At 37.1% G+C, this 14,743-nt stretch overlaps 1 protein-coding gene across 1 annotated transcript in view; it reads left to right on the forward strand.

The window, feature by feature from the left end:
• HDX (highly divergent homeobox) overlaps positions 1–14,743 on the forward strand; it is a 257,563-nt gene that overhangs the window by 149,360 nt on the left and 93,460 nt on the right. The window contains exon 5 of the mRNA XM_027608559.2: positions 10,613–10,759. Within this exon, the coding sequence (XP_027464360.1) occupies positions 10,613–10,759 (147 nt within the window). The remainder of the gene's footprint in view (positions 1–10,612; positions 10,760–14,743) is intronic.

Below are 14,743 nucleotides of genomic sequence, written 5' to 3' on the forward strand. Positions count from 1 at the left end.
AGATGCCTACAGCAGTTTACTTTTCAGCTCCAGACTTTCCTTCAGGGTCTTGGGCCCCAATATTTAATTTAGGCAACATAGAAGGTTCCTCAGGGAGCACAGAGTAGCTGGCAGTACTAAATGTGAATCTGAGCAGCCATCACTGGGGAATCCTTAGAAGAGCTTCTGATGGAGCTATGTATATATCTTTCTGAATAGTAACATGATACTGGCAAGGTAGGAAATCAGACCTTTTCCACATTCCAGCTATCATCCAAGTGACATCTGTGTTTCATGGTGCTTGTGACTCAAATATAAATATATATGTTTAAAAAGCTACATTCTCTGTCTTGAATATATGCAAGTATATAATTTCTATAAAAAAAATAATAGGCAGGGGCGCCTGGGTGGCTCAGATGGTTAAGCATCTGCCTTCGGCTCAGGTCATGATCCCAGGGTCCTGGGATCGAGTCCCGCATCGGGCTCCCTGCTCCTTGGGAGCCTGCTTCTCCCTCTGCCTCTCTCTCTCTCTCTCTCTCTCTCTCTGTCTCTCATGAATAAATAAAAAAAAAAAAAAAAAAGGTAAAAAAAAAAAATAATAATAGGCAGGATTAGATGCCCTTCATAAAGAAGCTAGAGCAAATTCCAAGCATGCTGAGCTACTGCAGCTTTCTACAATACCAGGTTATTCTGTCAGGTATATGTGAGTTTTATGAATTAGTCTTCCCTAATAGCACTTTGTACTTTCTTCCTGTTTAGGATAGAGGTGGGAGTGTGTGTGGGAGGTAAGTGTCAGAGGAAGACTAACATCTATTGGGTCCCCCTATGAGCATGATTTGTTTTATGTGGATTTTCTCTTTTAATCCTTTTAAAAATTTTTTCCCTTTTTTAAAAAAGATTTTATTTATTTGACAGAGAGAGACACAGTGAGAGAGGGAACACAAGCAGGGGGAGTGGGAGAGGGAGAAGCAGGCCTCCTGCAGAGCAGGGAGCCCGATGCGGGGCCCAATCCCAGGACCCTGGGATCATGACCTGATCCAAAGGCATGCGCTTAACAACTGAGCCACCCAGGCACCTCCCCCCTTTTTTTCCCTTTTAACAATCTTATGAGATAGGTGGTATTATTCCTATTTTCAGTTAAGATTAAGTCATTTGCTCACAACTAGGAAGAGACAGAGCTAAGATTAAAATCCAGGACCTTTTTTTATTCCCACTATTTTACACTGAGGAAAATTGCAGCTTGCTACTTAGCACCAGTCCTAAGCCTCTACCGACCATGTACCAATCATAATCAGAACTTCTTTTGCCTCTGGATTTTATTTTTATTTATTTTTAAGATTTTAATTATTTATTTGAGAGAGAGAATGAGAGAAAGAGAGAGCACGAGAAGGGGGGAGGGCCAGAGGGAGAAGCAGACTCCCCGCTGAGCAGGGAGCCCTATGTGGGACTCGATCTCAGGACTCCAGGATCATGACCTGAGCTGAAGGCAGTCGCTTAACCAACTGAGCCACCCAGGTGCCCCTGCCTCTGGATTTTAATTGTTGGTGCTGGAGAATAGAATTTTTGCATACACATTGAAGTAATGTACCTTATTGTGTGAGATTCATTTTCGTTGTTTTGTTTTGAGCAAGTTTGCTCTTGTACATAGAGGCTTATCAACAGTTCCTTTATTTTGTATTGAGACTGCTGCCTTCCAAGTTTAGCAAAAACAGTTATTTTTTTCCAAAGATGAGTCAATGTCTTTAGCAAATTCCTTAACAAGTTGTTATCTACATCCAATGTTTTTAAGCTTAGTTATGGTAATATGGGATTTTGCTTCACTTCTGCTTGTCAGTAGATAGAAGTTTTCTATTTCTGCACAATATTTTTACATGACATTATTGTAGCAGAAGATTGTGATTGAGACTGCATGTGACAAGTAAAAGATTAGCTGGGCAATGTCAGTTTAAACTCTAGAATTGACCGCTAATCGTTAAAAAAAAAAATGAAACCAAAATGACAGTAAATTTTCACATATGCTGGTTTTAGAAGGATGTTGGATCAGGAATTCAGATGACAATACTCCTGGGACTAAAGATTCAAAGATACTCCATGCTTAGACAACTATAGTGTAAAACTGAAGGAAGTTCATCTTAAAAATAAGTATAAGTGGTATTGGGTTTATAAAGAGATTATATTAGTCAGAGATCTTCAGAGAAACAGAACCAATAGAATATATGTATACTTACAGAGAGAGATTTATTATAAGGAATTGGCCCACACAATTATGGAGGCTGAGAAGTCCCAGGATCCACCATCAGCAAGCTAAAGACCCAGGAGAGCCAAAGTGTTGTTTTGGTCCAGGTCTAAATGACAGAAAAAGGGCAGTCAATAGTGCAAGATCCATTCCAAAAGGCAGCAGACTCCAGGCCCAAGAAGAGCCAATGTTTCAGTCCCAGTCCAAAGGCCAGTAAAGACCAACATTCTAGCTCATCATTCAGACAGGAGTACCCTCTTACTCAGCCTTTTTGTTCTATTCAAGTATTTAATTTATTGGATGAGGCTCATCCACATTAGAAAGGGCAATTTGCTTAATTCAATCTACTTATTCAAATGTTAATCTTATCCAGAAACACCTTCACAGACACACCCAGAACAATGTTTGACTGAATGTCCGGCTAGCCCATGACCCAGTCAAGTTAACCCAAAAAATTAATCCTCACAGTAATGATGTGGTTTTGGAATATAGGTGAGGTTCAGTGGGGTGAAGTCCGGAGCTGACGACCAAGAAAGAATTCTTGAGATGTCTTTGGTGCAAACTGGTGGTTTATTAAAGCGTGGGGACAGGACCTGAGGGCAGAGAGAGCTGCTGCACCAGGGTTGTGAGGGGTGGCTGATTATATACTATGGGGTTAGGGGAGGTAAGGAAAAGGGAAGTTTTAAAAGGATTTTAATATGTTAAAGAAGACTCACAGTATACCAGAGGACTTGCCATTGTCAAGTTAAGGTTGTTTTTCCCTCTAGCAAGGCAATAACATGAAGATAGTTGGGAGTTTCCTGGAGGAACATTACACTCTGCCCACTTCAAGTATCTGTCAATGAGCTGCAGATTATAAGGACATTTAATTGTATCTACATTTCCTTCTGGAAGCTAGGTTATTGATAGAAATGCTTTGCTCTTCTTGCAGGATTCTTTCCTTAGCTTTAGGGCAGCCAGGAGTGCCTGAGGAATGTCACATATATTCCTTGGGAGGGGGTTGTGGGGTGTCAGCTTTGTCCTCAGCTTGCCTTCTATTCCCTCATCAGTAATATATCTCAGAAATTCAAGGACTAGAAATTATCAGAATGTAAAAGATAAATCCCTTAACTGAAAAGGAGTTAATATTAGGAATATATAAAATGTCTTACAACAAAACAATAGCAAGAAATAACCTAATTAAAAAATGAGCAAAGGACTTAAATAGAAATTTGCCAAAGAAAATATACAAATGGCTAGCAAGCATATAAAAAGATGCCAATACCACTATTCATCAGAAAAATGCAAATCAAAACCACAATGAAATATTACCACAGAACTCATTAGTATGGTTACTATTAAACAGAAATTAACAAGTGTTGGTGAGCATGTGGAGAATTTAGAACACTTGTGCACTATTGGTGGGTATATAAAATGATGCAGCCACTATGAAAAAAAAGTATGATGATATCCCAAAAAGTTAAAATAGAATTACCATATAATCCAGCAATTCCACTTCTAGGTTTAGACCCCAAAGAATTCAAAGGAGGGACCCAAACAGATACCTGTATACCGATGGTTATAGCAGCATTATTCACAATAACCAAAATGTGAAAGCAACCCAAATGTCCATCAACAGATGCATTGATTTAAAAAATGTGCTATATAGGGGTGCCTGCGTGGCTCAGTCATTAAGCATCTGCCTTCAGCTCAGGTCATGATCCCAGGGTCCTGGGATTGAGCCCCGCATCAGGCTCCCTGGCTCTTGGGAAGCCTGCTTCTCCCTCTCCCACTCCCCCTGCTTCTGTTCCCTCTCTTGCTGTCTCTCTGTCAAATAAATAGTTAAAATCTTTAAAAAAAAGAATTAAAAAAAATAAAAAATATTCTGTATACATAAAATTGAATATTATTCATTCTTGAAAGGGAAAAAAATCTGACACATGCTATAATAAGGATGAACCTTGAGGACATTATGCTAAGTGAAATAATTAGTTAAAAAGACAAATACTGTATTATTCTACTTACCTGAGCTATCTAGAGTAGTCAAACTCATAGAAACAGAAAGTAGAATGGTGGTTGCCAGTGGCTAGAGAGAGGAAAATGGGGGAATTTGTTATTTAATGGGAATAAAAAAATTCAGAGATTGGTTGCACAACAATGTGAATATAATTACACTGAACTATACACTTAAAAGTAATTAAAATGGTACATTTTACATTATATGTATTTTACCACAATTTGGAAAAAATGTCAAATTAAATTTTCACCCAGCAGTTACAAAAGAGGATGTCCTTACATCATATTTACCCTCTTACAGATAAGCAAGCACTTTCACTAAGGGTAGAGAATGTATCAGTTAATAAATTAAATGGAATTATATTTGTAGCACAGAAGATTTTCTGAAAGTCACATACATAATTTAAAAAGGTAGTGCATTGCTAATCATGGATAATGTATTCAATGTGATTACAAATATCACTGTGTGCAAAAATGATATCTAACATGTTTAGCACAGAGGTATATGAATTTAAAAAATAGTAAAGAAGAAAGAAAAGTATGATCCTTTAAATAAGCATTTCTCAGAAAAATAAATACATAAGGCCAGTAAGCATGTAAAAGTAAGTATTCTTAAAGACATACAAATCAAAACAATAAGGTACCATTTTTCACTAAACTAGCAAAAATTACAAAGTTGGACAATAGCTATCATTTACAAAGATATAGGGAAATAAGGACTATCATATATTTCAGTCCTTGTCCAAGGGCAATTTGGCTATATTTATAAAAATTTAAATGCACATATTCTTTGGCCCACTAATTCCAATTTGTGGTATAAGACTACATGGATGGACTTAGAGGGTATTATGCTAAGCAAAATAAATCAGACTGGGAAAGACATATACCATATAATTTCACTCCTATGTGGAATCTAAAAAACAAAACAAATGAATAAACAAACTAAAAGCAGAATCAGATCTATAAATATAGAGAACAAACTGATGGTCAGAGGAAAAGGGGTAGGGGATGGGCAAAATGGGTGAAGGGGAGTGGGAGATACAGGCTTCCAGTTATGAAATGAGTAAGTCACTGGAATAAAAGGCACAGCATAAGACATACAATGATATTGTAATAGTATTACATGGTGACGAATGATAGCTACACTTGTAGTGAGCATAGCATAAGGTATGGAGAAGTTGAATCACAATGTTGTACACCTGAAACTAATGTAACATTGTGTCTCAAATATATTCAAATAAGGGGTGCCTGTGTGGCTCCGTTGGTTAAGCATCTGTCTTTGGCTCAGGTCATGATCCCAGGGTCCTGGGATCAAGGCCCACATCGGGCGCTCTGCTCAGCAGGGAGCCTGCTTCTCCTGCCCCTCTGTCTGCCCCTCTGCCTACTTGTGCTCTAACAAACATATATATATATATATATATATATATATATATATATATATATATATATATATATTCAAAAAAAATTAAAAGACCTGATATTAAAGCCCCATATTACATGCATTTTGACATCTGAGGAAAGCCAAGAGAGTCTCAAAGGATGGCCAACCACAAGTTCCCCTTCTCATCCTGTTCCTGCAGATAAAATACCATATTCAAATAACTTATCTCAGGGACAAAGCACAGTGCCTGCTTATCCCTGAATAGAGGGCTTCAGTTCAAACAATCACATCTCCTGTGGGAAATGGGGGTTTCACCACTCTCAGGGGTTACACTACAGCCTCTGCTTGTGCACTCTGTTCCCAAATGGAATCTCCATGTGTCCCTGTGGGGCATATGGTGTTCTCCTTCCTCTTCCAGGCTATGAGTATACCTGACTAATACACTACTGTTGATTTTATCTGTCTGGTGTTGGGAGATCTTGGTTGGCTATCTCCATAACTCTAGGGGAGGAATCCCTTCTTCACCAATGGGAAAAAGTGGAGATGATCAAAACACAAAGCTAGGACTTTCCCATAATATATAAATTGCAAATATAAAGCAAGATCTATGTACAAGGTTGTCCATTTAAGCATTGTTTGTAATAGCAATAACCTGAAAACCACCTAAAGTTCCATCATTAGATAATTCTAAGTCATAGGGTGTCTATTGTATATATATATACCACATCTTCTTTATCCATTCATCTATCAATGGACACTAGGGTTGCTTCCATAATTTGACGATTGTAAATAATGTTGCAATAAAAATAGGGATGCATATATCTTTTTGGATTAGTGTTTCTGCATTCTTTGGGTAAATATCCAGTAGTAGAATTAGTGGATCATATGGTAATTCTATTTTTAATTTATTTAAAAGCCTCCATATTGTTTTCCATATTGGCTGCAAGAGTTTGCATTCCCACCAACAGTGCATGAGTGTTCCTTTTTCTCCACATCCTTAACACTTGTTGTTTTTTATGTTTTTTATTTTAGCCATTTTGACAGGTGTGAGGTGATATCTCATTGTGTTTTTTTAAGATTTATTTATTTTAGAGAGAGCAGGGGGAGGGGCAGAGGGAGAGGGTGAGAAGCAGACTGCCTGCTGAGTGGGGAGCCTGACACAGGGCTTGATCCCACAACCCTGAGACCATGACCTGAGCCAAAATCAAGAGTGGGGTGGTTATTTTTAATTTTGGGGGGAACCTCCATACTGTTTTCCAGAGTGGGTGTACCAGCTTGCCTTCCCACCAACAGCATAAGAGGGTTCCCCTTTCTCTCCATCCTTGACAACACCTGTTGTTTCTTGTGTTGTTAATTTTAGCCATTCTGACAGGGTGTGAGGAGATATCTATTGTAGTTTTGATTTGCATTTCCTGATGATGAATGATACTGAGCATTTTCATGTCTGTTAGCCATCTGTATGACTTTGGAGAAAAGTCTTTTCATGTCCTCTGCCCATTTTTTAGTGGGTTATTTGGGATTTTTTGGTGTTCAGCTGTGTAAATTCTTTATATATTCTGGATACTAACCCTTTATTGGATATGTCATTTGCGAATATCTTTTCTCATTCACTAGGTTGTCTTTTAGTTTTCTTGCTTGTTTCTTTTGCTGTCCAAAAGCTTTTCATTTTGTTGTATTCCATGGAGCACAATTCAGCAGTTCAAAAGATTGAAGTAGTATATCTGTATGTGATGGTATAGAAATATCTCCAAGATAAACTTAAGTAAAAAAAAATTAAGTTTATAGTATCATCCCTTTTTTTGTAAGTGTATACACATTTTTATTTTGGAAAGTTACTCTGGAAATTACTGACAGTAGTTGCCTTTGGTGTTTAGGAATTTGTAAATAAGGGAGAGAGACTGTAGCTCATTTTATACCTTTCTGATAATTTGACTATTTTTTTATCAAGTGCCTTATTAATTCACTTTTACAATGAAAATAAAAGTAAAAAGGTATAATCTCTGCTATTAATGAGCCCATTGTCAAGTGGAAAGATAAACAGAATTTCACAAAAGACTTTTGAATCTCAGCAGTACAAGCTAGTGTCTGGACTGATGATTGAAATAAGACCAAATAGTGCACAGCATATGGAACACTGGAGTAAACTGAGGGAAGTGTCACTTGGATTAGAAATTTTTAATGTTTCTCATTTCAAAGGGGTTGCTTCTGAGTACAAATACATAGTTTAGTTCTACATTTAACTACAATACAAACTTAAAACAGGAAACTGTGCTCCTCAACATCACAGTTTTGTCATCTAATTCTACTTTTGAAAGAAAAGCCAATAACTAAATTCCTAGTCTAAACTAGACTAGAAATGTTATCGAAGCTGGTATAGAGGCCAGAAGGTTTCTGTTTATTGTGTTACAATGTAATCCACATAAAATCAACACAATTATATGGTCACTAGGGCCAAGCCTGAGCTTTCACCAAGATTGTCAAGGAATGTAACTGGAATGTTACTCTTTTCACAAAATCAACAAGAGAATTGCTTAATATGTTTATCTCACTGAGCCAGTGGTTTAGGTTGTAGGTTTCTTTGTAAAGTGAAAGTGGCCTTAGAGCCCAATTGAAAAACAAAACTGATTTTAACTTTAGGGCAGAATGTACCTTATCCTTTGTGTCCACCTTTTTATCTTTCTCTAAATCAATATTTAGAGTTTTAATGCTAAATTATTTTTACCTTATTTATCTTCTTGGCTAAAATATGCTCTTAAAAATTTTAAAAACAACTGCTCTTCCCCCATAAGCTTCTACTTTTAGACACTGTCATACAACGTTCTTTCAACATTGCTAATGTTGAGACCCCAGCACATTTCTAACAAATCAAGTCAGGTTTTATTTAGTTGAGTTTAAGGGATGAATCAGCTTTGGGTGTCCTCTAAATGAATTACAAATTAAATGACTGAGTGTGTTCAATGTTCTGTTCATTATTCCTTCCACTCTGACAATAATATAGGCTGGCTTGCACTGGAGAATTTGTTGCAATGGAAATATATGAGAATACTTATGCTGGCTGTTATGGTGAATTATTGGAATCAACATAGAAACTGACGACCATTTATTTTGCTTTCTGTTTTATTTTGAGAATTTTAGCTACAAAACTATTGTACAATCAATATAGAATGAGAACCTAATGAGATTTTTATGTAAATAACTTGAGGGCACCTGGGTGGCTCAGTTGGCTAAGCATCTGGCTTTGGCTCAGATCATGATCCCGGAGTTCCTGGATCAAGTTCCACATTGGGCTCCCTGCTCAGTGGGGAGTCTGCTTCTCCTTCTGCCCCTCACCCCACTCTCATACTCTTTCACTCTCTCTCTCAAATAAATAAATAAAATCTTTAAATAAATAAAATAAATAACTTGAGGCTTAGTCCACTTGGAAAAAAAAACTTGGATGGCATGTTTTGATTCATTTATTAGAAACATGTAATTCAGTACTAGTACTTATTTTTTTAAAGATTTATTTATTTATTTATTTATTTGACAGTGAGAGACACAGCGAGAGAGGGAACACAAGCAGGGGGAGTGGGAGTGGGAGAGGGAGAAGCAGGCTTCCCACTGAGCAGGGAGCCCGATGCAAGCTCGATCCCAGGACCCTGGGATCATGACCTAAGCCGAAGGCAGATGCTTAACCGACTGAGCCACCCAGGCACCCCAGGATATATATTTTTCATTAAAATTTATTTTCAGATTTTTTCACTAACCTTTGTGATAATTGGAGACATCATAGGGATGAAGCTACTAGAAAAAATCAGATTTCTGTTTCTAGCTCTGCCATGGACATTTTGTGCCCTATTGAATGAGTCCCCTGACCTTGCTTTTCTGACTACCTATTGGCAAAATGGAAGTCATTATTCTTTTTTTTTTTTTTTTAAGATTTTATTTATTTATTTGACAGAGAGAGACATAGTGAGAGCAGGAACACAAGCAGGGGGAGTGGGAGAGGGAGAAGCAGGCTTCCCACTGAGCAGGGAGCCCGATGTGGGACTCGATCCCAGGACCCTGGGATCATGACCTGAGCCGAAGGCAGACGCTTAACGACTGAGCCACCCAGGCGCCCGGAAGTCATTATTCTATCATGCTTCTAATTTACTTCCTAGGGGTGCCTCCAGGATTCATTGAATTAAAACAATATATAATGACCATAGTTTATTGGACTAAGAAATCTAAATACAAAAAGTATAGGGTTATTATGAAACTTTCTAAAGCCATAAATATGATTTTTAAGGCTACATTATCTTCTTACATTTTTTATTTACACTTTTAAATATAACATTAGTACAAGACATATGTATGGCAAATCTAGATTAACTTATCTAAAAACAACACAGTGTCGTGATCCTGTTATTTTAAAAATGTATGTAGTGTAATGTGAATATGTGTATCACAGAAAAAAACTTGAAAAAATACACATTATAATGTTAACAAGTGCTATTTCCAGAATTGTGGGTGATTTAAATTCCTTTTTTTAATTTATCTGTATTTTCCACAATGGTAATGTATTATTTAAGTGATTACAACCATTTAAAATCAATACTGCTTAATTTCTAACAGTTAAAATTTTTTTACTCATTTTATTCTAGCATGCTTTCATGTTTTGGAAATAAATATCATGGACAGGCCCATTTCAAAATGGGGGATTACATATTAAGAACTGTGAAATCAGGGGTGCCTGGGTGTCACAGTCAGTTAAGCCTCCAGTTCTTGGTTTTGGCTCAGGTTGTGATCTTACGGGCGTGAGATTGAGTCCAGCATCAGGCTCCATGTTGAGCATGGAGCCTGCTTAAGATTCTTTCTCCTTCTCTCTTTACCCCTCCCCCCCCACTCTCTCTCAAATAAATAAATTAATTAAAAAAACTGTGAAATTAATTTAGCTACTATTATGTGTTGAAAGTAACCTAGCAAATATTACCCAGATGGTCCTTTCTATAATATTCTTTCCTTTGATTATTCTAATTATTTTAAATCTGTTTTAACAGCTACAAGATCGCACTCAGTTCAGTGACCGAGACTTAGCCACCCTTAAGAGATACTGGGACAATGGAATGACCAGCCTCGGTTCTGTCTGTAGAGAGAAAATTGAAGCAGTTGCAACTGAATTAAATGTTGACTGTGAAATAGTTCGGGTAAGACATTTTCAATAATTTTCAGGCTGTTGTTAAAGATTGTCATAAATTAAATCTTTAAAAAATTGCATGAGGTCCTGTAAACAAGAACATCAATAAAGTGAAAAAGATAATCCACAGAATGGGAGGAAATATGTTCAAATCACATATCTGATAAGGAACTTGTATTCAGAGTATATAAACAATTCTTACATCTTAATAATAAAAAGGCAAATAATGAAATGAAAATAGGCAAAGAGTTTGAATACACATTTATCCAAGGGAGATATACAGATGGTCAATAAATACACAAAAATGTTCATCATTTGTAATTATGGAAATCAAAACCACAATGAGATACCACTTAGTAGCCAATATGATGTCTATAATAAAAAAGACAGGTGATAACAAGTGTTGACCAGGATGTGGATAAATTGGAACCATTATACACTTTTGATGGAAATGTAAAATGTTTTAACCACGTTGGAAAACAGTCCTCAAAATTTTTAACATAGAGTTATCATAGGACCCAGCAATTCCACTCTAAGGTATATATATATATCCAAAAGAAATGAAATGTATGTATACTCAAAAACTTGTAAATGCTTGTTTGTTTTGTTTCTTAAATTCCATATATGCGTGAAATCATATGGGGTATTTCTCATTCTCTGACTTATTTCATTTAGCATAATACTCCACAGCTCCATTGACATCACTGCAAATGGAAAGATTTCATTCTTTTCTATGACTGATATTCCATTCATCAGTCAATGGACATTTGGGCTGTTTCCATAATTTGACTATTGTACATAATGCTACCATGAACATTTGCCTGCATCTATCCCTTCAAACGAATATTTTTGTATTCTTCAGCTAAATACATAGTAATGCAACTGCTGGATCATAGGGTAGTTCTATTTTTAACTTTTTGAGGAACCTCCATACTGTTTTCCATAGTGGCTGTACCAATTTGCATTCCACTAAGTGCAAGACAGTTCCCCTTTCTGCACATCCTTGCCAACACCTGTTGTTTTTTGTGTTGTTAATTTTAGCCATTTTGAAGGTGTGAGGTGATATAGCTCGTTGTAGTTTTGGTATTTCCCTGATGATCAGTGATGGTAAGCATCTTTTCATGTGTTTGTGGGCCATCTGAGTGTCTTCTTTTGAAAAATGTCTATTCATGTCTTCTGCCCATTTTTAATTGGATTATTCATTTGGGGGTGTTGAGTTTGATAAATTCTTTGTATATTTTGGGTACTAACCCTTTATCAGATAATTCATTTGCCAATATCTTCTTCTATTCCCTAGGTTGCCTTTTAGTTTTGTTGATTGTTTCCTTCACTGTGCAGAAGCTTTTAATTTTGATGAAACAAATGAGCATAAAGAAGAGAGAGAGGAACCAAGAAACAGACTCTTTTTTTTTTAAAGATTTTATTTATTTATTTGAGAGAGAAAGAGAGAGAGTGCAGGAGAGGGGGTAGGGTCAGAGGGAGAAGCAGACTACCCACTGAGCAGGGAGTCCGATATGGGACTTGATCCCAGCACTCCAGGATCATGACCTGAGCCGAAGGCAGTCACTTAACCAACTGAGCCACCCAGGTGTCCGAATCAGACTCTTAACTATAGAAAACAAACTGATAGTTTCAAGGGTGGTAATTGGGGGGATGGGTTAAATAGGTGCTGGGGATTAAGGAGTGCACTTGTGATGAGCACCAGGTTGTATGTAAGTGCTGAATCACTAAATTGTACACCTGAAACTAATCTTACACTGTATGTTATCTAACTGAAATTTAAAAAAAAAAAAACTTAAAAAACCTTACATATGAATGTTCATAACAGCATTGTTCATAATAGCCAAAGTGGGAAAAAAAAACAAGTGTCCATCAAGTGAATGCATAAACAAAATGTGATGCATTAGAGACTTTTCTTGTTTTTAAGGAGTTTGGAGTCTAGCAAGAGGGATAACGTAAGAACACAAATGACTGGAGAGGAATTGAAGTAGGATAATGGTATGAGAAGCCTAAATGCCAAGAATAAGGAACATCAGAGCATGTTTTTGTATTATTATCATTTTTATTTTTTTAATTAAAGTTATATATGCACATAGCTTAAGGAGTCAAGTTCTATAAAACTTGCTATAAAACCAACATTCCTTACTGCTCCCTTCCTACTATTTCCCAATAGCTAGAATCAACCACTTTTCACTCTTTTAGATGATTCCTTTGATATTTATTTCCATCTATGAATAATTTTCTGTATTAATTAGGTTTAAGGTTGGCTCTGAGAAACAGAAAGACTCAAAATAACAAGGACTTAGACAAGATATCCTAATTTCATGGAAAAGTCCCAGGGTATATAATTTAAAGCTGGCATGATAGTTCTGACCCATGAATTCCTCAAAGATTCTGGTACCTTCCACCTTCCATTCTGCCATCCCTATGATGTAGCCCTTGTCCTCAAGGTCCAAAATTATGACATATATGGTCTAGGAACCAAGACAGAGATGGGGGAAAAGAAAGGCAAGGGATGTGTACCAGCTATCTTTCTTTTTAAATTTTTTATTGTTATGTTAATCACCATACATTACATCATTAGTTTTTGATATAGTGTTCCATGATTCATTGTTTGTGCATAACACCCAGTGCTCCATGCAGAACGTGCCCTCTCTAATACCCATCACCAGGCTAACCCATCCCCCCACCCCCTTCCCTCTAGAACCCTCAGTTTGTTTTTCAGAGTCCATCGTCTCTCATTGTTCGTCTCCCCATCCGATTTACTCCCCTTCATTTTTCCCCTCCTGCTATATTCTTCTTTTTTTTCTTCTTAAAATATATTGCATTATTTGTTTCAGAGGTACAGATCTGTGATTCAACAGTCTTGCACAATTCACACCGCTCACCATAGCACATACCCTCCCCAATGTCTATCACCCAGCCACCCCATCCCTCCCACCCCCAACCCCTCCAGCAAACCTCAATTTGTTTCCTGAGATTAAGAATTCCTCATATCAGTAAGGTCATATGATACATGTCTTTCTCTGATTGACTTATTTCACTCAGCATAACACCCTCCAGTTCCATCCACGTCGTTGCAAATGGCAAGATCTCATTCCTTTTGATGGCTGCATAATATTCCATTGTGTATATATACCACTTTTTCTTTATCCATTCATCTGTCGATGGACATCTTGGCTCTTTCCACAGTTTGGCTATTGTGGACATTGCTGCGATAAACAACCGTGTAGGAGAGTTCACCTTTCTCCGCATCCACACCAACATCTGTCTTTTCTTGACTTGTTAATTTTAGCCATTCTGACTGGTGTGAGGTGGTATCTCATTGAGGTTTTGATTTGGATTTCCCTGATGCCGAGCGATGTTGAGCACTTTATCATGTGTCTGTTGGCCATTTGGATGTCTTCTTTGGAAAAATGTCTGTTCATGTCTTCTGCCCATTTCTTGATTGGATTATTTGTTCTTTGGGTATTGGGTTTGATAAGTTTTTATAGATTTTGGATACTAGCCCTTTATTTGATATGTCATTTGCAAATATGTTCTCCCATTCTGTTGGTTGTCTTTTGGTTTTGTGGACTGTTTCTTTTGCTGTGCAAAAGCTTTTTATCTTGATGAAATCCCAATAGTTCATTTTTGCCCTTGCTTCCCTTGCCTTTGGCGATGTTTCTAGGAAGAAGTTGCTGCAGCTGAGGTCGAAGAGGTTGCTGCCTGTGTTCTCCTTTAGGATTTTGATGGACTCCTGTCTCACTTTTAGGTCTTTCAACCATTTGGAGTCTATTTTTGTGTGTGGTGTAAGGAAATGGTCCAGTTTCATTCTGCATGTGGCTGTCCAATTTTCCCAACACCATTTGTTGAAGAGGCTGTCTTTTTTCCATTGGACATTCTTTCCTGCTTTGTCAAAGATTAGTTGACCATAGAGTTGAGGGTCCATTTCTGGGCTCTCTATTCTGTTCTATTGATCTATGTGTCTGTTTTTGTGCCAGTACCATACTGT

Source organism: Zalophus californianus, chromosome X (genome assembly GCF_009762305.2).
Source record: "Zalophus californianus isolate mZalCal1 chromosome X, mZalCal1.pri.v2, whole genome shotgun sequence".
NCBI lineage: Eukaryota > Metazoa > Chordata > Mammalia > Carnivora > Otariidae > Zalophus > Zalophus californianus.